Below are 27,166 nucleotides of genomic sequence, written 5' to 3'. Positions count from 1 at the left end.
CCGCATGCCCTACATACGCTATCACTTGCCGCACCGATTTTACATAAGTGAGCTCGTAGTCCTTTGTGTCCCGTTATAATACCAATAGCTATACTGACCTCCTTCTTGCTTTCTTTCAGCAATAGCATCGTCTTCTCACGATCTGGATCCCTCCCATAGGATTTTCGCCTTCCTACCGACCGTTTCGCTGTTCCACAATATTGCATGCGCATTCGTCGCCCACTCCCTTAACTCGAGCTGCGTCGACCCGAAAGGCTTTGGGTTAACCAAGATTATTGACAGCAGTCCTTTCGATTGCCCTTCCATTTCCCCTTACTCCGTTATGGTCCGGCACCCAAACGATGTGGATTTTTCCATCCTCAGAGAAGGCATTAATCTCCTTCCTACACTGCAAGACTGTTCGTGACCTTACCGTCTTGGGTTTTATTGCCCTTATGGCAATTTTACTATCGGTAAAGATGTTCACACTCGACGTCCTAGCGTTAGCACCACACCACTTCACGCATTCCGTGATCGCCCGGATCTCCGGCTGCATGGCCGTTTTATGGTCAGGCAGTCTAAAACAGATCTCAGTCCCTGGGTTCTCAATGTAAACCCCCAGGCCCACTCTGTCCTCTTGCTTTGATCCATCAGTATGACATGATCTTCCAGATGGCAATACTAGGGTTCCGTCAATCCAAGACTGTGCCGGTGGCAGCAGTGCCTCGCACTCGACTTCAAGTTTCATCTCAGGTATCCGATCGGAAACCTCTTCCCTTCCTTCCAGGTTTCCTATCGTCGCCTCGATTATACCGCTATGGTATGAGCTGCCCCTATCCTCAAGCCATTCCTCCATCGCCTTAAGTCTCATAGCCGCAGTGGCTGCCCCACACTTAATCTGTATGTCAATGTCTCCAGTGCCCAAGTGGGCGTGGTCCTCATCGCTCCGCCTATGCAAAGACAACATGTTCTCTGAACCTGTTGTATGGTCCTTATGTTGCACTTTTTCTCCATAGCAGTCCACCAAACTACTGAGGCGTAAGTAGGTCTTCGTCCAATCGCGCTCCTGTAGAGCCAGTGGACTATCCTCGGATTCAGGACCCATTTCGAACCTACGGCCCGTCTACATAGTGCCCAACATCTGTGAGTCTTGTCAGTACGCTCCTGAATGTGACACTTCCAGTTCAGTTTCCTATCCAAGATCACACCTAAGTATTTGACCTTGTCAGATATCTAAATCGCCTTATTGAGAAAACGTGTTGCGTTATATTGGCCCAACTTCGTCTTGCTCGTGAACAGGCATATTTCAGTCTTGTCTGGGTTAGCATTGAGACCTCTGGGTCTAGCCCAGTCATATGCCATATGCAAGACCCTTTTGGCCCTTCTAGGGGCCGGATTCTTATGCCTTAGAAGTATTACAACATCGTCTGCATAGCAGATGGGTTCAAATCCCTCCTTAGTCAGCATAGGTCATTTATGGCGGTCACCCATAGGAGTGGCAATAAAATGCCCCCCTATGGCGTGCCCTGTGTCACTTTCTCCCTTATATTTATGCCAGGGGACACACAATTTATCCACCTGTTCCTTAGTATATGGTTTATCCAGTCTCTAAGGACCGGGTCCACCCGGTACAATCTAAGGATTGGATCAGTGTAACGGTCCGCACTTTGTTAAAAGCCCTCTCGATGCGAATGCATTCCACCAGGGTGTACGTTTTGGCATCGAAGGATTCTTCTGTTTAATGCACAACCTCGTGCAGGGCAGTCTCCACCGACTTTCCCTTGACATAGGCATGCTGTTTGTATTTGAGCAGGAGTATATTCAAGCCCTTGGCACGCTGTGAAAGCAACAAAACCCTTTTTTTTTGGAAAAATTTAGTTAAAAAAACTAAATTGAAATAAATTTTTGGAATCAATATTCATTTTTCAAATCAAAATCAACGTTTCTTTTGTTGGTTGTATGCAAGGTGGCAACTTCGTTCTCTTTTTGCCATCATACATTCCCCCCATTCGTATAAACCCGGTTTAGAATTTCTAAAAGCTACTACAAAAGCTTTATTTTTCTCAAGTTTGTTTTGATCACACCATTCACTGAGCCAACAACAAGTTTTGCGGCTTATTCCTCCACATGGGTAGTGTGCAGCGGGGGGGGTATGGTGTTATCATCACCTGCCTATCTACTTGGCTGCCTGCGTCTTGTCAATCACTACAATTTGTTGTTAGTCTTGGAAAAACTTCCACTTTAAGCACATACGCGGCGAACGCCCGACGGACGGTTGGTTGTAAATTCAAAAAAAAATTCGAACAAGCAGCAAAACAAAGAACGAGAACGGGTGCATAAAAGAAAGCTGAACGGGCAAAGTGAATTAAAACATCCGATCGTTTTAAAAATGCGAGGTTTTCCAAAACTTCATCGCCTAGACCAGAGAAGTTTTGCCACAAAACGCAATTTTGCCAAACCCTACAAAGATATACCAGGGCCCAGTGGCTTTCTGGGCCTGGGTAATCTTTACAACTACATGCCAATCATTGGAAAATATTCGTGGTTAGAGTTACATAAAGCCGGCTATGACAAATATCGAAAATACGGTGGCATTGTCAAGGAGACCATGGTGCTTGGCCAAGACATTGTTTGGCTGTACGAGCCCCAAGACATAGCCACCCTGTTGAATGGCAGAGATTACCCACTGCGGAGAAGTCATCTGGCCTTGGCAAAATATCGTCTCGATCGTCCGCATGTTTACCGGTCAGCAGGTTTATTGCCGACGTAAGTGTGCCCTCCCAAGCAAAGCGCAAGTCGCCAAGTAAGCCACCACCACCGACGACCATGCATAGTTTGAATTTTTTTGTTGTTTTTTTTTTTGCTTTTGAATTAGTTAAAGAAATCAATAGGCCATAACGAATGGGTTTTGTACAAAATGTAGATCACAATTGGTTAACAAGGTCAGAGAGGGATCTCTATGAAAACGGTATAGAATTTTTATACCTGGTAAAAATAAATCTTGGTTGAATTAATGAGACATAATTACAAAAAGGAAGAACATTCTTAACCATAATGGTTTGAAGCCGCAGTTTTAACAAGTGTTGCTTACAAATCCGACTCCTGAATTACTCTTGGTTGGCCACCAACAAATCGATGGCAATTGAAGATTTTCTCACTTCTTTTTCACCTTAAATAAATTTTTTTTTGATATGGTAAAATTTTCACACCTCTATGCTTGGTATGTGAGTGACCACATTGCAAATACCCAGTAGCGAATATCGAAAATGTCCGTTAATTTTGACACTTTCTTTTTCATAAACACATTTGACTTTTATACCCATCACCGTAGCAAGGGGGTATATATTGGGTTGCCCAAAAAGTAATTGCGGATTTTTCATTTAGTCGGCGTTGACAAATTTTTTCACAGCTTGTGACTCTGTAATTGCATTCTTTCTTCTGTCAGTTATCAGCTGTTACTTTTAGCTTGCTTTGGAAAAAAAGTGTAAAAAAAGTATATTTGATTAAAGTTCATTCTAAGTTTTATTAAAAATGCATTTACTTTCTTTTAAAAAATCGAAATCGAAATATCGATTTCCGACCCCATAAAGTATATATATTCTTGATCAGCGTAATAATCTAAGACGATCTAGACATGTCTGTCTGTTGAAATCACACTACAGTCTTTAAAAATAGAGATATTGAGCTGAAGCTTTGCACAGACTCTTTTTTTTGGTTAAATTCGAAGATGGGCTACATCGGACTATATCTTGATATAGCCCCCATATAGACCCATCCGCCGATTTGAGTCTTAGGCCCATTAAAGCCGCATTTGTAATCCGATTTTACTGAAATTTGGGACAGTGAGTTGTGTTAGGCGCTTCGACATTCTTCGTTAATTTGGCCCGGATCGGTCCAGATTTGGTTGTAGCTGCCATGTAGACCGATCCGCCGATTTAAGGTCTTAGGCCCATAAAAACCACATGATTTCGATGAAATTTGGGACTGTGAGTTGTGTTAGGCCCTTCGAAATCCTGCGTCAATTTGGCCCAGATCGGTTCAGATTTGGATATGGCTGCCATATAGACCGATCCTCCGATTTAGGGTCTTATGCCCATAAAAGCCACATTTATTTTCTGATTTTGCTGAAATTCGGGACAGTGAGTTGTGTAAGGCCCTCCTACATTCTTCGTTAATATGGCTCAGATCGGTCCAGATTTGGATATAGCTGCCATATAGACCGATCTCTCGGTTTAAGGTTTTGGGCTCATAGAAGGCGCATTTATTGTCCGATGTCGCCAAAATTTGAGTCAGTGAGTTGTGTTAGGGCCTTCGACATCCTTCGTTAATTTGGTTTTGATCGGTTCAGATTTGGATATAGCTGCCATATAGACCGATCTCTCGATTTAAGGTTTTGGGCTCATAGAAGGCGCATTTACTGTCCGATGTCGCCAAAATTTGAGTCAGTGAGTTGTGTTAGGGCCTTCGACATCCTTCGTTAATTCGGCTTTGATCGGTTCAGATTTGGATATAGCTACCATATAGACCGATCTCTCGATTTAAGGTTTTGGGCTCATAGAAGGCGCATTTATTGTCCGATGTCGCCAAAATTTGAGTCAGTGAGTTGTGTTAGAGCCTTCGACATCCTTCTTTAATTTGGCCCAGATCGATCCAAATTTGGATATAGCTGTCATGTAGACCCATCTCTCGATTTAAGGTTTTGGGCCCATAAAAACGCATTTATTGTCCGATGTCGCCGAAATTTGGGACAGTGAGTTAATTTAAGCCCCTCGCCATGTTTCTGCAATTTGGCATAGATCGATCAAGATTTACATATAGCTGCCATATAGACCGATCCTCCGATTTAGGGTCTTATTCCCATAAAAGCGACACTTATTATCCGATTTTGATGAAATTTGGATCAGTGAGTTTTATTAGACCCTTTGACATCCTTCTTCTATTTGGCCCAGATCGGTTCAGATTTGGATTTAGCTGCCATATAGACCGTTCCTCCGATTTAGGGTCTTAAGCCCATAAAAGTTACATTTATTATCCGCTTTTGATAAAAATTGAGACAGTGATTTGTGTTAGGCCCTTCAACATCATGCGTCAATTTGGCCCAAATCGGTTCAGATTTGGATATAGCTACCACAAAGACCGTCCCTCCGATTCAGGGTCTAAGGCCCATAAAAGCCACACTAATTATCCGATTTTGATGAAATTGGGGTCAGTGAGTTGTGTTAGGCCCTTCGACATTCCTCTTGGCCAAGATCTGTTCAGTTTTGAATACAGTTGCCTTATAGATCGATCCCTCGATTTAAGGTTTTGGGCCCGTTAAAGGCGCATTTATTGTCCGATGTCGCAGAAATTTGGGATATTGAATTAAGTTAAGCCCCTCGCCATATTTCTGCAATTTGGCCTAGATCGATCAAGATTTAATATTTGGGAGTTGTGTTAGGCCCCTTGATATCCTTCTGTAATGTGGCCCAGATCGGTCCAGATTTGGATATAGCTGCCATTTAGACCGATCTCTCGATTCAAGTTTTTGGGCCCATAAAAGGCGCATTTATTGTCCGATGTCGGCGAAATTTGGGACAGTGAGTTAAATTGAGCCTCTTGACATACTTCTGCAATATGGCATAGGTCGGTCCAGATATGAATATAGGTGCCATATACACCGATCTCTCGATTTAAGGTTTTGGGCCCATAAAAGGCGCATTTTTTGTCCGATTTCGTTGAAATTTGGGACAGTGCTTTGTGTTAGGCTCTTCGACACTTTTCTGCAACTTGGCCCAAATCGGTCCAGATTTGGATATAGCTGCCGTGTAGACCGATATCTCGATTTAAAGTCTTGGCCCCATAAAAGGCCCATTTATAATGCGATAATCCGATTCACTGAAATTTGGGACAGTGACTTATGTTAGGCTTTTGGACATCCATGTCGTGTATGGTTCAGATCGGTTTATTTTTAGATATAGCTACTGTACTTATTGGCATTTGGTCCAAATCGGAACATATTTCGATATAACTGCTATGGGATATAAGGTATCCAATTTCCACGGATTTTGATGAAAGATGGTTTACATATATACCCGAGGTGGTGGGTGTCCAAAGTTCGGCCTGGCCGAACTTAAGGCCTTTTTACTTGTTCTAACTCATTGGCTACTTTTCTTATTAGAAATGGTGCAGAATGGTGGCGTCTAAGATCGGAACTGCAAAAGGAAATCAGCGCACCAAAAAGTGTGCGCAGCTTTTTAATGGCCGTGGATAAAGTTACTAAAGAATTTTTAAGATATTTGCCAAAGTCGCAAGAAGTCGACATGTTGCCAAAATTGTCTCGCTTGAATTTGGAATGTATGTATGTCTGACGCAAGCCACATTTAATTAAAACACATATAAACTTAACTTAATGATCATCTAGTAACCTGCCTGGTAACCTTTGGTGAACGTCTCTATTCATTTTCACCCGAAGAACAAGATGAAAACTCAGTCTCCTCCAAACTGATGCGGGCGGCCGAGACCACAAACAGCAACATTTTACCCACCGATCAAGGTCTAGGCATATGGCGTCACTTTGAAACTGGGCCCTATAAAAAACTACGCAAAGCTCAGGAATACATGGAAAGTGTGGCGGTGGATTTAGTTTCCCAGAAATTGGTATTCTTTAAGGAGGACCAGAACACCGAAGAGGATCCCGATAATCTATGGTCTCTTCGAAGGAATTCCTTGGTGGAGGAGTATATGAAAAATCCCAATTTAGACTTATTCGATGTGGTGGGTATGGCAGCTGATCTTCTGCTGGCAGGCGTAGATACAACCTCATATACCACTGCCTTTGCTTTGTATCACATATCACGACATCCGGAAGTACAGAGGCGAATTTATGAAGAATCTCTGCGGGTGTTGCCCAGCAAGGATACTCCACTTTTGGCGGATCACTTGAATTCGGGCATACCTTTTACAAGAGCAACGCTCAAGGAGGTGTTTCGTTTAAATCCCATCTCCATAGGTGTGGGGAGAATACTTACCAAGGATTTGGTGTTTAGTGGATATCATGTGCCAAAGAATGTGAGTCCGATAGGCTTTATGAAGAAAATGTGATAATAATTGATGTCTATAAATGTGCCTCTTAGACTGTGGTGGTTACTCAAAACATGATTGCTTGCCGTTTGGAGAAAAACTTTCCGGATCCTGAGGTATTTAGTCCAGACCGTTGGCTGGGTCAAGCCAAAGGTTGCATCAATCCTTACCTGGTGCTTCCCTTTGGTCATGGCATGAGATCCTGCATTGCCCGGCGTCTTGCCGAACAAAACATTTTAACATTTCTATTGAGGGTAAGTTTCTATTAACATGTAAAGAATTTTAAATTACGGCATTAGATGTTAGCCCAAAAGGCTTGTAAGCGCTAAAGAAATAAAGGTTGGCATGGGAGTTAGGATAAGGTTTTGAGCCAAATTTGGAAAACCAATTTCTACTATACTCCAAATATGGGCAGCCCTCTCACAGAGACTTTGCTCGAAATAAGAATTACAAATGCTTACACTACTTTAAAATATCTTAAAATAAACATCCAACCCGATCTGTCTGGTAGCAAGGGGTTCCCTGAATACCGCTCCTCATAAATGAATGCCAGATTCGTACTCTGCTCCCAAGCACCTTTTAATTCAGCTCTATATTATCACGCTCAGTGTACTTTGAAGCCATGACAGTTGGCCCCAAACAAATTCGCCCCAAATTGAAAAAGAAAATACACCCCAAAGTGTGCAAATGCACCCCAAAAATAAATTTCATCACTATTTTTAATTTGGGGTCATATTTTTTTTACCAATTTGAGGTGTATTTTCATATCACAATTTTAACCCAAATTTCCACATGCAAAAAGACCCCAAGAATGTTGTTGGTGTTGAAGCCATATTCTTTCATATGGGGGACGGGCGGACATGGCACCCGTGGCACCAACTGAAACTTTGCACAGATTCTTTTTTTCCATAAGCAGGTTAAGTTAGAAGAAGGGCTATATCGGACTATATCTTGATATAGCCCCCATATAGACCGATTCGCCGATTTAGGGTCTTAGGCCCATAAAAGCCACATTCATTATGCGATTTTGATGAAATTTGAGACAGTGAGTTGTGTTGAGCCCTTCGATGTCTTTCTTCAATTTGGCCCAGATCGGCCCATTGAATAAAGCTGCCATATAGACCGATCTCTCGATTTAAAGAGTTGGGCCCATTAAAGGCGCATTTATTGTCCGATGACGTGGAAATTTAGGACAGTGAGTTGTGTTAGGCCCTTCAACATTCTTCTTTAATTTGACCCTGATCGGTTTAGATTTGGAGATAGCTGCCATATAGATCGATCCCTCGTTTTAAGGTTTTGGGCCCATAAAAGGCGCATTTATTCTTCGATGTCGCTCAAATTTGGAACAGTGAGTTGTGTTGGTACCTTCGACATCCTTCGTCAATTTCGCCCAGATCGGTCCAGATTTGGATATAGCTGCCATATAGACCGATATCCCAATTTTAAGTCTTGACCCCATAATAGGCGCATTTATATTTCGATTTCACTGAATTTTGACACATGTTAGACTTTTCGACATCCGTGTCGTATATGGTTCACATCGGTTTATTTTTGGATATAGCTACTTAAAAGACCAATATTTTGTTATACACAGGTGAACAATGACTTGTCCAAATCGGAACATATTTCGATATAGCTGCTATGGGGCATAAGGTATGCATTTGTCACCGGAATTTGACGAAAGGAGGTTTACATATATAGCCGAGGTGGTGGGTATCCAAAGTCCGGCCCAACTTAATTATAATTCTATAGGTATCTTGGATATAGATACATTTTTTAAACAATTTTTGATGATTTCGTATTCTTCGTATATAAACCTGATCTTCTGATCTCATAAAATATGATTTTAGTTACATATAGCCGCTATATAGACCGATCTCCAGACTTAATGTCTTGAGACAATAAATTGGTCATTTTTCATTAGATTTCGATGAAATGTGGGTTTTGGTAGACCCTTACACATTTATGTGAAGTGCGGTTCAGATCGGACTATATTTGAATATATCTGCCCGTCTGTCTAGACCTCCTGATATAGGGTATTGAGGCCATAAAAGGTCAATTTGTTACCCGAATACGATGAAATTTGGCACTGCGAGTTCTGGTACCCCTCTAAACCTTTTTGATAAATATCGTCCTAATCGGATGATATTTGGATATAACTGCCATATAGACCGATCTCCCGATATAGAGTATTGAGCCCATAAAAGGATCATTTTTCTTCCGATTTTGATGAAATTAGAAACAGTGCGTTTTGGTACCCCCCTAAACCTTTTTGTTGAATATCGTCTAGATTGGGTCATATAGGAAATGTGGTCCAGATACTCTACATAACACTCCATACAATACTCTGAATCGGGAGATCGGTCTATAAGGCAGCTATATCCAAATATGGTCCGATCTGGATGGTGTTTGACACAAAGGTGCAGAGGTCTATCGAAACGCACTGTTTGAAATTTCATACAAATCGGATGAAAAATGCTCCTTTTATGGGTTCAATAACTCTTTATCGGGAAAACGGTCTATATGAAAGCTAATTCCAAATATGGACCTGGACGATATTCAACAAAAGGATTAGAGGGGTAGGAGAACTCGTTGTGCCAAATTTCATTTCAATATATATGGCAGCTATATCCAAATATGGTCCGATCTGGACCACATTTTACATAAATGGGTAGGGGTCTACCAGAACACACTGTGCCAAATTTCATCGAGTTCGGGTAATTAGTGGATCTTTTATGGCCTCAATAACCTATATCGGTAGATCGGGTGGTCGGTCTATAGGGCAGCTATCTCCATATATAGTCCGATCTGAACCGCACTTCATAGACATGTGTAAGGGAAAATGTTTTTATACCCAAGATATGTGGAAAATTATTAATACCCAGCTTTTGGGTATAAATGGGTAAATACCCGGGTATTTACCCAATTTACCGGGTAAATACCTTTGCGCCCATCTCTAACAATAATCGAGAATCTCTCACAATTTCCAATCGCTTTCATATCCCTTTTATTCCACTTTCAGCTCATGCGTAATTTCGAAATCGAATGGAAAGGTGACGATGAGGAAATGGATGTCATTACACTGTTGATCAATAAACCCAGCCTGCCAGTGAGCATACAGTTGCATGAGCGACTTTATTGAACGAAAACTTTCGATGGCCCATTAGAATTGTAAATGGGCGCAGCATGGACCATTTCCTAAAGCCCTCAACAATACAAAAAAAAAACACATACGAAGAATATTCTGAAGATGGCGTTGGTTCTTTATTTTGTTCATGTATGTAGAGATGTGTGTGATTTGTTTCGTCATGTTTCATGTGGCAACGAATTTTACTTAAGTCAAAAGCAACAAATTTACAATTCTTCAAATAATTTTATTGTTTCAAGTTGTAGAAAGAAGAAAAATGTTTTAACCAAAACAAGCAAAAAAAAAAGAAGAGAATCAGGGAAATGTAAATTTATGTGATTTCTGTTTTTTTTTTATATATGAATGTACTTTTATTGAAGGCTGTTACCAATTTTTTTTTTTTAGATAACTTGTCAATGAAAAAAAAAAGAATAATTTTATGTACATATCAAATAGCAACATTTATAAAAACAACCATACAAATCATTAATTCAAGTGTACAAAATTTCCATAAAATAAAACGACAAGTACAAATTCTATAAAAAAAATGAAGTTTGTTAACAAAGATTTTTCGAGTGTATTTATGCCTCACACCTGGATTGTGTTGCAATGCCAAGAAGGAGAAGATATCAACATGTACGGTTAGGATTTCAATGTATCTCACTCATATACCCACGGATTTATACTAAAGTTGGTAAACATTGTAGCCAAAGTCCATTTTAACAATAAATAATCTTGAAGTGTTGTACACTGAGGCGGCAACCCTTGCCGATGAATGAATCCATCGGGTCAATCCGGCACGTACAACCTGCTGCCATGGGATTGAACTTTACTTAATTCCAAGATGTTGGCATTTCAGATACACTCATAGAAAAAATCTGCATGCCGTTGTCGTAAAAGTGAATCAACAGACAGATGTTGTTAGATCAACCACAAATGTTCATAAATCAACAACAGCTGTCCCCAGCAGAGCTGGCAAAATATCGATGGCACTATCGATATCTTAGTTTTGGACTGAATATCGATTAATATTTATCCTATCCATTCCGTCCACAGGTTGCGGATGGTGGATTGCTCCGTTTCTATGCGGATTTGCTGCAATTGCCGCCGCGGGCAGTCATCGATTGTCGAGAGAAGAGTCTCAGTGAGGAGTCAGGTGGCACTGGCAAAATGCAAATGCAAATTTTGCCCATGACCATTCCACAAAGGATCAGGGGCAAACTTCTCACGTATCAACAAATGTTGTCCGATTCAAGTTTAAGCTCAATGATAAGGGGCCTTCTTTTTTAGCCGAGTCCGAACGGCGTGCCGCTTTGCGACACCTCTTTGGAGAGAAGTTTTACATGGCATAGTACCTCACAAATGTTCCCAGCATTAGGAGGGGAAAACCACCGCTGAAATTTTTTCTGATGGTCTCGCCAGGATTCGAACCCAGGCGTTTAGCGTCATAGGCGGACATGCAAACCTATGCGCTACGGTGCCAATGATACTCGAGATGACAAGGCGAGTTATTGGCGCCTTCAAATAACCATTGGCCAACATTAGCGTCTATTCCCAGGTGAGAGGCGGCTGGAGGCGAGCGTCGGATCTTTGAGCAAGCGGGGATACATGTGCAATCACACAAAACCCTTTGCTGTTGGGGCGCTGGGCCAGTAACCCGTCCCCGGAAAACTATGAGAAACCAAGGAATAGAACGGAACCCCCCAACGTTGTCAACCAACGCAAACGAAACAAGTAAAGACGTGCTAAGTTCGGCCGGGCCGAATCTTATATACCCTCCACCATGAATCGCATTTGTCGAGTTCTTTCCCGGTATCTATTTTTAGGACAAACAAAGAATAAAAGAAAAGAATTGTGCTAATCGAATGTTGTAGACCACAGTAGAAGTCTATGTGGAAAATTTCATTCAAATCGAATTAAAATTTTGCCTTTTTAGGGCTCAAGAAGTAAAATAGGGATATTGGCTTATATGGGAACTGTATCTGACTAAAGACCGATTCAGACCGTATTTGAAACGAGGTGTTGGAGGTCATGGAAGAGGCCGTTGTACAAAAACTCAGCCAGATCGGATAATAATTACGCCCTCTTGAGGCTCAAGAAGTCAAGATCCCCGATAGGTTTATATGGCAGTTATATGAGGTTATGGACTGATTTGAAACATATTTGGCAGAGTTATTGGAAGTCGTAATAAAACACCTCGTGCAAAATTTCAGCCAAATCGGATAAGAATTATGTCCTCTAGTGGCTCAAGAAGTCAAGATCCCAGATCGGTTTATATGGCAGCTATATCAGGTTATGGACTGATTTCAACCATACTCAGCACAGTTGATGGAAGTCATAATAAAACACCTCGTGCAAAATTTCAGCCAAATCGGATAAGAATTGTACCCTTTAGTGGCTCAGGAAGTCAAGACCCGTGATCGGTTTATATGGCAGCTATATCAGTTTATGCACCGATTTCAACCATACTCAGCACAGTTGTTAGAAGTCATAATGAAACGCCTCATGAAAAATTTCTACCAAATCGGATGAGAATTGTGCCCTCTAGAAGTCAAGACACGAAATCGGTTTATATGGCAGCTACACCAAAACATGGACCGATATAGCCCATATACAATCCCAACTGACCTACACAAGTAAGAAGTATTTGTGCAAAATTTCAAGCGGCTGGCTCTACTCCTTCGTAAGTTAGCGTGCTTTCGACAGACAGACGGACGGAGATGGCTAAATCGACTTAAAATGTCAAGACGAACAAGAATATATAAACTTTTTGGGGTCTTTGTCGAATATTTCGAGGAGTGGAGGGTATAATTAGCTATCCGATCATGATTGTATACCAATCATACATTTTTTAACCATCCTTCTTGTAGAGTAATTTAAGTACCATTAGAATCGGCCCATAACCTGGTATAGATTCTTTATTAAATCTCCCGATTTTACTTATTGACTTTATTGAATGTATTTTTGCGAGTATCGATAGTTTATCAGCTCTAGTCCCCAGGCGTCCACATTCTGATAACTTCCAGTATACAGTTTTTTTTTTTTTAACTGCAAAAGGTGTTTGTGTACTACTGATGAGAATGGAACCTGTGTCCCCTCCATCCCATAATTGTGTGCATTCAAACGCCTTACCACAATGCATAACAGACGCCTATGTACATACAATGTTTTTAGGGTCATTTAAACCAAAGGTTTGTATTTTTGCAGGGAAGGTTTTTCCAACGATTGGCACATGAAATTGACAACGCGAGTTCACAAAATCGTCCCCGCATGTTGTCAATATTTTCAACAACGCCTGTTTATGATAATGACATCATTGATGCATGATTTTGTAATGCCTTTTTTCTACCAGTGTATTTTTTTTTATACCCTCCACTAAAAGATGGGGGTATACTAATTTCGTCATTCTGTTTGTAACACCTCGAAATATGCATCTAAGATCCCATAAAGTATATATATTCTTCATCGTCATGTCATTTTAAGTCGATCTAGCCACGTCCGTCCGTCCGTCTGTTTGTCGAAAGCACGCTAACTTTCAAAGAAGTAAACCTAGCAGCTTGAAATTTTGCACAAATACTTTATATTAGTGTAGGTCGGTTGGGATTGTAAATGGGCCAAATCGGTCCATGTTTTGATATAGCTGCCATATAAAGCCTCTAGAGGGCGCAATTCTCATCCGAATGTACTGAAATTTGGTATGTAGTGTTTTGGTATTACTTTCAATAACTGCGCTTAGTATGGTTCGAATCGGTCCATGTTTTGATATTGCTGCCATATAAACCGATCTTGGGTCTAGACTTCTGGAGCCTCTAAAGGGCGAAATTCTCATCCGATTTGACTGAAATTTGGTACGTGGTGTTTTGGTATTACTTTCAATAACTGCGCTGAGTATGGCACAAATCGGTCCATGTTTTGATATGGCTGCCATATAAACCGATCTTGGGTCTTGACTTCTTGAGCCTCTAGAGGGTGCAATTCTCATCCTATTTGACTGAAATTTTGCACGTGGTGTTTTGGTATTACTTCAAATAGCAGCGCTTGGTATGGCGCAAATCGGTCCATGTTTTGATATAGCTGCCATATAAACCGATCTGGGATCTTGACTTTTTGAGCCTCTAGAGGGCGCAATTCTCATTCGATTTGACTGAAATTTTCTACGTGGTGTTTCGGTATTACTTTCAATAACTGCGCCAAATATGGTTCAAATCGGTTCATAACCTGATATAGCTGCCATATAAACCGATCTGGGATTTTGACTTCTTTAGCCTCTAGAGGGCCCAATTCTCATTCGATTTGGAAGAAATTTTGTACAACGGCTTCTCTCATGACCTTCAACATACACGTCCAATATGGTCTGAATCGATCAATAGCTTGACACAGCTCCCATATAAACCGATCTCCCGATTTTGCTTCTTGAGCGCAATTCTTATCCGAATGAAATGAAATATTACACAATCACTTCTACAATGTTCAGCATTCATTTATGGTCCGGGTGGGACTTTAACTTGATATAAAGAGAGATATTGGGATGCCTAAAAAGTAATTGCGGATTTTTTAAAAGAAAGTAAATGCATTTTTAATAGAACTTAGAATGAACTTTAATCAAATATATAATTGCCATTTTGTTCGATAACCTTTTGCCATCTTCCTGGCAAATTTAGTATTCTACGCTCATAGAACTTCTGGCCTTTATCTGCAAAAAACTGAACCAAGTATGATTTTATAGCCTCATCATTGCCGAAAGTTTTACCATTTAAGGAGTTCTGCAAAGATCGAAATAAATGGTAGTCTGATGGTGCAAGGTCAGGACTATATGGTGGATGCATCAAAAGTTCCCAGCCAAGATCACTCAGTTTTTGGCGAGTGACCAAAGATGTGTGCGGTCTAGCGTTGTCCTGGTGGAATACGACACCTTTACGATTGACCAATTCTGGTCGCTTCTCCTTGATGGCTGTATTCAATTTGTCCAATTGTTGACAGTAAACATCCGAATTAATCGTTTGGTTCCTTGGAAGCAGCTCAAAATATACCACACCCTTCCAATCCCACAAAACAGACAGCATAACCTCCTTTTGGTGGATATCAGCCTTTGAAGTGGTTTGAGCTGGTTCACCATGCTTGGATCATGATCGTTTTCGAGTAACGTTGTTGTAAACAATCCATTTTTCATCTCCAGTTATGATTCGTTTTAAAAACGGATCGAATTCATTACGTTTAAGGTGCATATCACAAGCGTTGATTCGGTGGTACCCATATTAAAATTGACGCCAAACAAACAAATGTAAACAAAATTTCGCGCACTTTTTTTCTAAAGCAAGCTAAAAGTAACAGCTGATAACTGACAGAAGAAAGAATGCAATTACAGAGCCACCAGCCGTTGAAAAAATTTGTCAACGCCGACTATATTACTACTATATTACCGACAATTACTTTTTGGGCAACCCAATAGAACTCGACAAATGCGATCCATGGTGAAGGGTATATAAGATATTTTTTAATCTGGTGTCAGGAATAACGTAGTCAACTTCACCCAAGTCGGGTGGAGTTGTCTTACGTCTTTTCTTACGCGTTTCGATCTGTGAGTGTTAAGGATATTTGCAAAAAGTTCGAGAAGGCATTTTTGTGTATAGAAGAGAGGATTTGTGGAAGAAGGTTTTAAAAAATATGAGTCACCCTTTGGGCAGGATTGACTTGATACCAAATTAGTCAACCAATAATACATATTGGCATCTACACAAAGTCTTTAAGTTTGGAGAGTATAGAATCAAGTAGAGCTAAGTATACAAATTTTATATTTCTTTTTATTACTATTATAACTTTTTTATTTCTTTTTCTCTTTATCTCTTAAAGTCTATTTGAATCTTTTGTTGTCACTGGGTTTTTCGTTTTGTTTTTCTCATTCATTTCTCTTTCGACTACATTTATGATAACGTACAAATACAAATATTTCTTTACTTAACATTCAATTCATTTCTAGTTCTCTAATTCATTATTTTATAATTCTTTTTTCTCTTTTTTTCTTTTTTGTATGCATATATGTTTGTATATATTTTTGTTATTATTATTATATAATTTGTTAATATATTTAAGTATATAAATATGTTAATATATCAATGATATAAGTTCTATATGTATTATGTATACGTTAAGAGGGTGTGTTTTAGGGTGTATGTGTGTTAATTATTTTATATATTTATATATTTGTGTGTGTGTGTGTGTTTATATTCAATGTGATCAATGAGGCGTTTTAATTAGTCTTTAAAAGTACAAAATCATGGATGTGGGTGTGTATAAGGGTGGATCAAATAAAATTGGTACGGTTTTTTTAAAAACAAAATGAAAGTTTAAAAAAAAAATTGCAAAATATATAATTTTAAAACTCTCTTATCAATGAAACAAAAATGAGTTTTAGAAAAAAAAAAAATATTTACATCTTGTTGAAGAATATTTACTCTTTTGTGGAAATTATTTATTAATTTCCAAAGGCCTAGTACTGACTTCTACTTTTCGCCAGAACAACTGTCAAAACGCATTATAAAAAAATTATGACGAAGATATTACGAAAAATTGTGTTTGTTTGTTTGTTCCGGATAGACTCAAAAACGGCTGAACCGATTACCTTGAAATTTTCACATATAATGCTATATAACTTTTTAATACCGGGAGGGGGCGGGCCCTCCCCCTTACTCCAAAAGAACTACCAAATAGTAAAAGTGGACCGATGGGGACAATATAGGTATCAAATGAAAGGTATTCAAGAGTAGAGTACGAATTTCATAATAAAAGTTGGGTCCAAATTCCTGGGGGGTCACCCCAGCCCCCCAAAACCCCTTAAAATAGGTTTATTTGACGATCATGACAATATGGTTCTCAAATGAAAGATAATCAAGAGTAGAGTGCGAATTTCATAACAGAAGTTGGGCCCAAGTACCTGGGGGCCGCCCCAGCCCAAAAAAACCCTTAAAATAGTTTTATTCAAAGATCATGACAATATGGGACTCAAATGAAAGATATTCTAGAGTAGAGTACGAATTTCATAATAAAAGTTGGGCCCAAGTACCTGGGGGCCGCCCCAGCCCCCCAAAACCCCTTAAAATAGGTTAATTCAACGATCATGACAATATGGGACTCAAATGAAAGGTATTCGGGAGTAAATTACGAATATGGTCAGGAAGTAGGAATAGGCTTTATAATTTATTGATATCGGAAGGGGTCGGACCCTCCACCCTTACCTCAAAAACACCACCCAAAATCAAAAGTGGACTGATAAGGACAATATGGGCATCAAATGAAAAGTATGAGGGAGTAGATAACGAATCTGGCATACAAATTCATATCGAAGTATAGGGGGTCACCCCACCCCCACAAAAACGCCCAAACTGGGCACATTAGCCAATCACGGATATATGGGACTAGGTTTGTAGGTTCCGTATAAACAGAAAAACGGCAGAACCGTTTTAATCGAAATTTTCGCATATTATGTAGGTTGGTCTGAAAGACAACATACTTTACTTTACTTTAATTGGCTATGACAGAATATTTCTTCCATTAGCCGAACGTAGAATAGCGTTCCAAGCGCCTCGATCTTCTGCGCTCATTCTAAAATCTCTGACACCAAGTTTCGAGGTGTCTCCCACAACTTGATCTTTCCATTGGGAAAGAACACATAACATAGGCTTTATAATTTTTCGATATCGGAAGGGGGACGGACCCTCCCCTTACGCCAAAAACACAACCCATATTCAAAAGTCGACCGATGGGGACAATATAGGTATCAAATGAAAGGTATTGGAGAGTAAAATACGAACATGGTATTAAAATTTGATTTAAAGTACCCATCGGGCCGCCCCAGCCCCAAAACTTCCCCAAACAGACATATTGGACGTTCATTTTAATATGGGGCTCAAATGAAATGTATTCGGGAGTAGATTTCGAATCTGGTATACAAAATCAGATCGAAGTATTGGAGGTAACGCCATTAGACCCATTATGAATATATGATACTTGGCTGAACCGATTTTCTTAAAATATTCATAGATTGTGTATGTTTGTCTGGAAGGAAACATAGGCTATATAATTTTTAGATATTGGATGGAGGCGCAACCTCCACCTCACCCCAAAAACGCCACGCATATGCGAAAGTGCAAAGATGGGCACAATAAGGGTATCAAAGGTATTGGAGGCCAGAAAACGAATATGATATTAAAATTTGGGTCCAAGTACCCAGCGGGCCCCCCCCAACGCCAAAATGTCTCTAAACATATTTATTCAAAGTTCATATCAATATAGGACTCAAATGAAAAGTATTAGGCAGTAGATTACAAATATGGCATAAAACATTAGGTCCATGTAATGGGTGGTCGCCCACCCCCAAATACCCCCAAATGGGCATATTTGCCGACCATGGCTATATGGGACTCAAATGAAAGGTATTTGGGATTAGTTTACGAATATGACATTAAAATTTGCATTCAAGTCTAGGTGGCGCTTTTCCTACTAAAGATACGTCAAATGGTTTATGGTTTATTTGACCCATTATGACAATAAGGGACTCAAATGAAAGGTATTTGAGATCAGAAAACGAATTTGATATCCAATTTTGGAGCCAAGTGTTTTGGGGTACACCCTAATGTACCCCTTAAACTGAACATCCTTTCCCACAATGGCAATATGGAGCTCTAATCAATGGTATTTGGGTATAAAGAACGAATTTGATATCTACTTTCAGTGCAAAGTGGTTCAAACGGTTCATGGCAATATGGGACCCAAATTAAACGGATTTGGAAGTGCAGCACGAATTTGATATCCATGTTTGAGTCGAAATGTCTGAGGTGTTATACCCTCCCCTAAAAAGATTTAAAAACACCAAGAACTGAGCAGTGGCAAACTTCTCACACATCAATGAGTGCTTTCCGAGTCAAGTTTAAACTCAATGATAAGGGACCTTTTTTATAGCCTAGTCCGAACAGCCTCCCGCAGTGCGATACCCCTTTGGGGAAAATTTTTGAAATGACCATGCATGGCATTGTATCTCGCAAATGTCGCCGGCATTAAGAGGGGATAACCACCGCTTTGTCTGATGTTCTCGCCAGGATTCGAGCGCGTTCAACGTCATAGGCTACAATGGCAAAAATTCGATATCCACATTCAGGGCGAAGTGTCCCCACCCTAAAAGGATATTAGAGAGTTAAAGAAGGGGCAGCGGAGCGGGCCCAGTTCGGCTAGTTTAATATAATAATGAAAATTTTGTCCATGAACATTGCATTAAGAAACAGGAAACTTCTTGTATTGCATATCAATAAGTGTTGTCCGGTTCAAGTTTATGCTCAATGATATTACGATAATACTTTTATTTTACTTTAATTGACTATGACAGAAGATTTGTTGTTCCACTAAGCGAACGTAGAATAGCGTTCCAAGCGTTTCGATCTTCTGCGCTTATTCTAAAATCTCTACAACCAAGTCTACCTTGAAAACTTACCTTCATTGTAAGTTTTCAAATATTTTTATTAATTTAATTTGTTTAATATATTTTTATATCTAAAAAGTCACATTATTAAATATATCAAATATTTTTCAATCCACCCTAATGTGTAGTTATGTGTGTGTAAAATTTTAAATTTTTTTATTATTTTTTTTTAATCAATTAATTTAATAGAAAATTGTTAAGAAATTTTTGAAAACAAAAAAAAAATCAATTACAGAACAGAGGTTTATATAACAACATTAAAAATTATTAAATAGTACGTAGTACATCCAAGTTATAATTATTATTAAGTGAAGTAACAAAAGAAAGACTTAAGTGAAAGTCCTAGTTTGAAGGTTTCTCAACCCTTGGAAGCAGTTTAACTACTTGTAGAGTCTTAATATGACTTCAATTGTCATTTGGTAACATTTGAATAAAGTATGAATTCAACATACTTTCAAGCTGAAAGTAATTTCGTCATAAGCCGTGTTTTATTTTAGTACTCTACACTACACCGAAAAAAATAACAAGTAAAATGGCGTTAAGTTCGGCTGGGCCGAACTATGGATACCCACTACTTCGGGTATATATGTAAACCACCTTTCGTCAAAATCAGTTAAAAAATGCATAATTTATGCCCCCATAGCAGCTATATCGAAATATGGTCCGGCCATATACGACACGTATATTGAGAGTATAAGGTACAAGTCATTGCTCAATTTTGTAGAACAAAATATCGATCTTTTTGGTAGCCATATCCAAACTCAAACCGATCTGAACCATATACGACACGGATGTCGAAAAGTCTACCATCACTGTGTCAAATTTCAGCGAAATCGGACAATAAATAGGCCTTTTATGGGACCAAAACCATAAATAGAGAGATCGATCTATATGACAGCTATATCCAAATCTGGACTGACCTGGTCCAAATAGAAGAAGGATGTCGAAGGGCATAACACAACTCACTGTCCCAAATTTGAGCGAAATCGGACAATAAATGGGCCTTTTATGGGGCCAAAACACTAAATCGAGAGATCGATCTATATGGTAGCTATATCCAAATCTGGACTGATCTGGTCCAAATAGAAGAAGGATGTCGAAGTGCATAACACAACTCACTGTCCCAAATTTCGGCAAAATCGGGCGATAAATGCTCCTTTTATTGGCCCAAGACCTTAAATGAAGAGATCGGTCTATATGGCGGCTATATCCAAATCTGATCCGATCTCGGCCAAATAGAAGAAGGATGTCGAAGGGCATAACACAACTCACTGTCCCAAATTTCGGCGAAATCGGACAATAAATGGGCCTTTTATGGGGCCAAAACCCTAAATCGAGAGATCGGTCTATATGGCAGGTATATTGAATTCTGTACCGATCTGGGCCAAATTAAATAAGGATGTCGGCTTGCCTATCACAACACAGTGTCCCAAATTTCACCAAAATCGGATAATAAATGTGGCTTTTATGGGCCTAAGACCCTATATCGGCGGATAGGTCTATGTGGCAGCTATATCCAAATCTGGACCGATCTGCGAAGGATGTCGAGGGGCTTAATTTAACTCACTGTCCCAATTTTTAGCAAAATCGGATAATAAATATGGCTTTTATAAGCCTTAGACCCTAAATCGGCCGATCGGTCTGTATGGGGGCTACAGGGTGGCTGATGAAAGCCGCTACCAAAAAAAAATGTAATAACTTTTTTTCTATTTAATAATAATAATTTAATAATTAATTTAATTAATTAATTAATTAATTTAATTAATAATAATTTAATAATTAATTTAATAATTTAATTTAACATGAATAAAAGAAAAATGTATTCCATACACCGAAAAAAAAATGTAGCAATATTCATCATTGTAGCAATATTCATCAGCCACCCTGTATATCAAGATATAGTCCGATATTGCCCATCTTCGAACTTAACCTGCTTATGGACAAAAAAAAAAAAGAATCTGCGCAAAGTTTCAGTGCAATTTCTATATTGAAAAAGGATGTCAAATAGCCCATCTTCGAACTTAAACTGCTTATGGACAAAAAAGAATCTGTGCAAAGTTTCAGCTCAATATCTCTATTTTTAAAGATTATAGCGTGATTTCAACAGACAGAGGGACAGACGGACGGACGTGGCTAAATCGTCTTAGATTTTTAAGCTGATCAAGAATATATATACTCAATAGGGTCGGAAATGGATATGTCGATGTATGGCAAACGGAATGACAAAATGGATATACCCCCATCCTTCGGTGGTGGGTATAAAAAATGTCTATTAAAAAATTTGCATATTCAATAAATAAAAGTTATTGAAATCTTTAAAATTTTCAATTAGCTTCTCATTATACAATTTTCAAATCACAATCAAAAAAATGATTGAAATGTTTGCTGAATAAAACGAGTTTAATCCCGGAGTACTTTTTTGATACTCATTTATTTCTTCAAAATCTCATCCTTATATAAATTATTTTTAATGAATGGATTAAACTTTATTCATTGAGTATGAGTTAAAAACTGAGCTTACAATAATGCTGTTACTTAAAACTAAGCCACCACATTATGTTGCGCCGCTGTCGCTCTGCCAACGTTGCCATTGCATTTCTTGCTGACACAGTGGCCCGTGTAGAATATTGGGCTATTAACCTGTAGTGGGGTGTTGAATAGGCGGCTCGTGTTACTTGTGGGAATACGGGAGCATGAAGGTTTCCCATGAATGGTTGTAAGTAGTTGGTTTGGGTGCAACCAAATGAATAAGGTGTCTAGAATAAGGTGTCCAATGCGCTGACTTAGCAGCTCGTGTGGGGTTTTTGGTTGCCTTGGTGCAGCTAAACTGAGGGAATACGGGAACACGAGGGTTCCTCATGAAAATAAACAAAAAATGGAAAGTATCTTATCTATTCGTTCTCAAGGCTAAAACATTTCCATGACACACATCAACTAATATCCCATGTTTAGAAATCTAAACATTCTGCGGGCGGCCAAAACTAATTATGAAATAGCTCTACTTATAAACTGTAAAAATTCAGCAAAATGGACTGTAATTCAAATATATATGTTAAAATCTAAACATCCCGAGGACGAACAACAACTATGTTACTTTCTCTTGTTAAATACTTATAGATTACATAACTTAAAAATAATATTATTAAGATTAGTGAAATATGACCACTGATGTGATGCCATGATAGCTCCTTAAGGTGGATCGGATTCGCCTTCATCATTTTAATTTCTTCCTCCAATCCTTGAATCGTTGACGAATGATCGATTTTATTGTAGTTTAGCTCGTCCACCATCGCTATGTCCTTCACCTCTCTCAAGATATATGATGTGGAATTATAGGACATCTCAGTTTTTGCTTCTTGTGACGCAGTTAATACGGTTCGTCCAATCCTAGCAGTACACCCAGGCTGGAGAGTGATGATACCTAGGCCTGGTAATTCAAATACTCCTTTAGTGCGCTCAGCACATAGAATATGGGCCGAAACTTGATCTTTAGTTTTAAACAACCATGACCCTCTTGTCTTCAGCTCAATCCAAAAATTCCTGTTCTGAGTCTTCAAAAACTGGCAGCCATATTTACTTGTTGGCTTAAGCGCTGCTAGCTCACATGAATGATCGTTGGCGTCTTCCCAGGCCCAGTTGCCTCTGCAAAGAAATTCATCTTCACCAGTTAGCTGACATTGGTTCATCAATGACTGCGACAGTAGATGATAAGCATCCATTTCATAGTTGTAGGCCAGGAACTGCTGTCTTAAAGCTGCTACCATTGCGGTTCCGTTTCTCACCATCGGCAGTGGTACGACGCGGAATATTTCTGCTGATGATTTTTCTACCAAGGGAATCTGCACGTCAATCACTAATTTTTCTTCCACCAGCAGACCATGCGCCGTCATCACCTTGTATATTGCCTGCAACACATTGTCCTTCTCACCAGGCAACCTTAGTCCTTTAGGTAGCTGATCCTTTATTTTCATCACCTCTGCCTGCAACTGGTTTGGCCGTACTAAATTTGGATTTACTTTTCCATGGTTGATGTCAATTAATAAGCCAATTACCCTGGCTTGAATATGTTCCACTTCAGTAAACAAGCTGCTAAGTTGATCGGCTACCGCGAAGAAGTCCATCGCCTTTTTGAAGAGGGAATAGTCAGTGTTCAGCATCTGACTTATGTTTTGCACCTTCTCATTCAGCTCTTTAAACTGTCCATTTATTTCATCCGTGGTCTTTTTCAGCACATTAAGCGTTGCTTCCACCACAGACGTTTGCTTCTCAGCCAAATATTTCAAGTTGTGCTGATTTTCAAGTACATTTTTCATATTTGCTTCCATACTCTCTCTGTCGTCCGCATCCATTACTCCGAAAAGAATGTGGAAAAGAGACCCAACAAACTCTAAAGGAGCCCTTTTATTTCGTTGACGTTTTTTGTGTGAGAGTAACAAGTGGTTCTCATCTATAGTGTTCAGTCTGTTCGTCATAATATCCATCTGCGTGTCGCACTGCTGCTCGAACGATCTCAGCCGAACACATAATGATTTACACGCTTCTAGACCCTTATCCAGATGATTCACCGTGACAAAATACCCGTGCAGATCGAAATATGTCATAAGGTTCCATGACGATGTTACTCGGTTGATTCTGCCAATTTTATCCATATAAATGATTGTGTCATTTCCCAATTCTTTTATCGCACCGCCGGTAATTGAGGTTGACATCGATTGAACACTTGCCATCATTGCCATGATCATCCATAACATCATTGCTACGTTTATTTTTCTTTTTTGAGGTAATTTGCAAATATATGTCTGCGACACTTCAATGTCGGCTTCCTTTTCACCACCATTAGCGAATATCTCCAGCGGGCATAACTTGTGTATGGGCCGTTTTAACAACCCCTTTTGTTTAGCGACCTTTACTGTAGCGACTCGAACCTTTCCATCTTTGCCTTTATGTACTTCCGCAATACTTCCCAAAGGCCACCTTCCAGGAGCAGTATTTTCATCCCTCACTATCACCATCTGTCCAACCTTGATATTTGGTACTGGAGTTTTCCATTTTACTCTCTGCTGAAGACTACTCAGATAGTCATTGCGCCACTGTTTCCAGAAATCATCCCGCATTCTTTGAATTATTTTCCACCTGTCTAAAGATCCCAGTTTATTCTCCACGCCTCTTTCTGGAATACTTAGCAATGGTCTTCCGACTACAAAGTGTCCTGGCGTTAAAATCTCGCAGTTGTCCTCACTGAGTGGACACAAGGGACGAGAGTTGAGAACAGCTTCTATCTGCGACAAAAACGTTGCCATTTCCTCATACGTTAATTTCGTTTCACCAACAACCCGTCTCAAATGGTGCTTCACAGACTTCACGGCAGCCTCCCACAATCCTCCGAAGTGAGGAGCTCCGGGCGGAATAAAGTGCCACTGTATTCGCTCAGATGCTAATATATGAGCCACGTCTGAATTTTGCTGCACCGCTTTGACGAACTCTTTATCCAGATGTCTTGCCGCTCCCACGAAATTAGTGCCATTGTCCGAATATATATGGCTACTTTTTCCTCTTCTACTGAAGAATCGCCGTAGCGCAGCCAAAAACGCTTCTGTTGTTAGATCGCTGACTGCCTCCAAATGTAATGCTTTGGTTGCCATACAAACAAATACAGCTATGTATCCTTTGTAAGCTCGCTGTCCTCTTCCTTTAGACACCTTCATTTGAATAGGACCTGCATAATCAATTCCTGTGTGATCAAATGGATGAGACACACAAACTCTGCTTTCTGGTAGGTTACCCATTAATTGAGCCGCAGTTTCTCGCCTATAACGCAAACATTTGACGCATGACCGAACTGCTCTCTTGATGGCATTTTTGGCACCAATCACCCAATATCTGCTGCGTAGTTCATTTTCCATGAGTTTCGCACCTCCATGTAGCGTTTCTGTATGGATGCCATCAATTATTCGATCCACCAGACAACCTTTCCCCAATAGAATTGGATGCTTTCTGTTGAAGCTTAAACCAGAATTCTCCAGCCTGCCTCCAACTCTCAACACTCCAGCTGCATCAATGAACGGTGTTAGTCCACATATCTTGCTCCTCGTCGGTACTTCGCTGCCATTCCTTAGACACGAAATCTCTAACGAAAATTGGTTTGCCTGCACGCTCGTAATTATTAATTGCTCTGCCTCGTTTATTTCTTCCGCAGTTAATTCATTTTTTCCTGGTTTACGCTGAGCACGTTCAATAAATCTTCGCACATATGCTATAATTCTTATGAGTTTTTTGTAGCTAGAAATCCTCGTAATTAACTGCATGATGACATCGTCTTCCTGTTTATTTTCCTTTAGAACTCCAACAAAGGGTTGAACCGTCGATATGGGCCAATTGTTTTTCTCCAGCAGCCAATGTGGACCACTCCACCATAACTCATCTCCTTTTAGCAGCTCTGGCTTCATCCCTCTTGATGCAGCATCCGCTGGATTCTCCTTGGATCGCACATGACCCCATACGGCACCAGGAACAGACTTCTTAATTTCCTCTACTCTAACCCGAACAAATTTGTCTTTAATATTTTCAGCCTTTGCGATCCATGCTAGAGCAATAGTTGAATCGCTCCATAAATATTTCTGTTGTTTTTGGACTATTAACTTTTCCACATTAAGCATCAATTTAGCCAACAGATGCGCTGCACACAATTCAAGTTTTGGCAGTGTTTTCCTATTTTTCACTGGGTTTACCTTAGATTTTGCTGCTACCAACGTAACTTTGTTTGCGGCCCGGATGTATATGACAGCTGCGTACGCCTTTTCCGAAGCATCAGCAAAACCATGCAGTTCTATTTCCATTAGTGATGAGGTAGACAACCAACGCGGTATTCGGATTTCTGCTAAGTCGGGCAATTTCCTCATGATGACATCCCATTCCTTTATCATCTCAGAGCTTAACTGGTCGTCCCATGCCATATCCATTACCCATAGTCGCTGAATGAATAGCTTGGCTAGAATGGTTACAGGAGCCAGCCAACCCAAAGGATCATATATCTTGGCCAGTGTGGAAAGCGCCTTCCGCTTAGTCAACTTGTTATCTTCAATGATCTGAAAATAGAAAGCAAAATTATCTGTATGGGGATCCCATTGAACACCCAACGTTTTCATTGTTTCGCCTTCCTCAATCCTAATGACTTCATTTTCGCCAACATTTGGTATTGCTTCCAATATGTCATTTTCATTAGACATCCATTTACGCAGCTTGAAACCAAACTTATCCAATTGTTGGCTGATGTCATGATGAATTCCAATGCATTCCTGTACTGAATCAGCACCTGTCATCAAATCATCCATGTAAAAATCATTTTCTATGATGGCTTGAATCTTTGGATTCCGTTCGCTGCACTCTTTTCCAATTTCAATTAGAGCTCGTTTTGCCAGAAATGGAGCACATGCTGTTCCGTAGGTAACAGTCGTTAGCGCAAACTCCTCAATTGGCATATGTTTATTCTCGCGCCACAATATGCATTGGTATGACTGATCTTTATCTGCTAC

General features: G+C 39.7%; 2 protein-coding genes across 2 annotated transcripts in view; one reads left to right on the top strand and one right to left on the bottom strand.

The window, feature by feature from the left end:
* Window positions 1–2,213: 2,213 nt before the first annotated feature.
* Window positions 2,214–10,480, top strand: LOC106084429 (cytochrome P450 302a1, mitochondrial). Its single transcript, XM_059365960.1, has 5 exons — window positions 2,214–2,745; window positions 6,137–6,312; window positions 6,380–7,026; window positions 7,092–7,292; window positions 10,061–10,480. Exons 1-5 carry the CDS (start codon window positions 2,369–2,371, stop codon window positions 10,178–10,180), a joined length of 1,521 nt encoding a protein of 506 aa, XP_059221943.1. The 5' UTR covers window positions 2,214–2,368; the 3' UTR covers window positions 10,181–10,480.
* An 11,566-nt stretch (window positions 10,481–22,046) lies between these two features.
* Window positions 22,047–27,166, bottom strand: part of LOC131996221 (uncharacterized) — a 147,799-nt gene continuing 142,679 nt past the window's right edge. The window contains exon 2 of the mRNA XM_059365722.1: window positions 22,047–25,759. Coding sequence (XP_059221705.1) covers window positions 22,694–25,537 — 2,844 coding nt within the window. The 5' untranslated portion in view covers window positions 25,538–25,759 and the 3' untranslated portion in view covers window positions 22,047–22,693. The remainder of the gene's footprint in view (window positions 25,760–27,166) is intronic.

The sequence above is a fragment of the Stomoxys calcitrans genome, chromosome 1, assembly GCF_963082655.1.
Source record: "Stomoxys calcitrans chromosome 1, idStoCalc2.1, whole genome shotgun sequence".
Taxonomy (NCBI): domain Eukaryota; kingdom Metazoa; phylum Arthropoda; class Insecta; order Diptera; family Muscidae; genus Stomoxys; species Stomoxys calcitrans.
This window is presented reverse-complemented; position numbering and strand designations above follow the sequence as displayed.

Bases quoted from the DNA above. Each gene is read 5' to 3' on its own strand.
- LOC106084429 (XM_059365960.1), top strand. From the start codon at position 2,369: ATGCGAGGTTTTCCAAAACTTCATCGCCTAGACCAGAGAAGTTTTGCC. The intron at 7,027-7,091 runs GTGAGTCCGATA...TGTGCCTCTTAG, and splicing joins GATATCATGTGCCAAAGAAT to ACTGTGGTGGTTACTCAAAA. The intron at 7,293-10,060 runs GTAAGTTTCTAT...TTCCACTTTCAG, and splicing joins TTTTAACATTTCTATTGAGG to CTCATGCGTAATTTCGAAAT.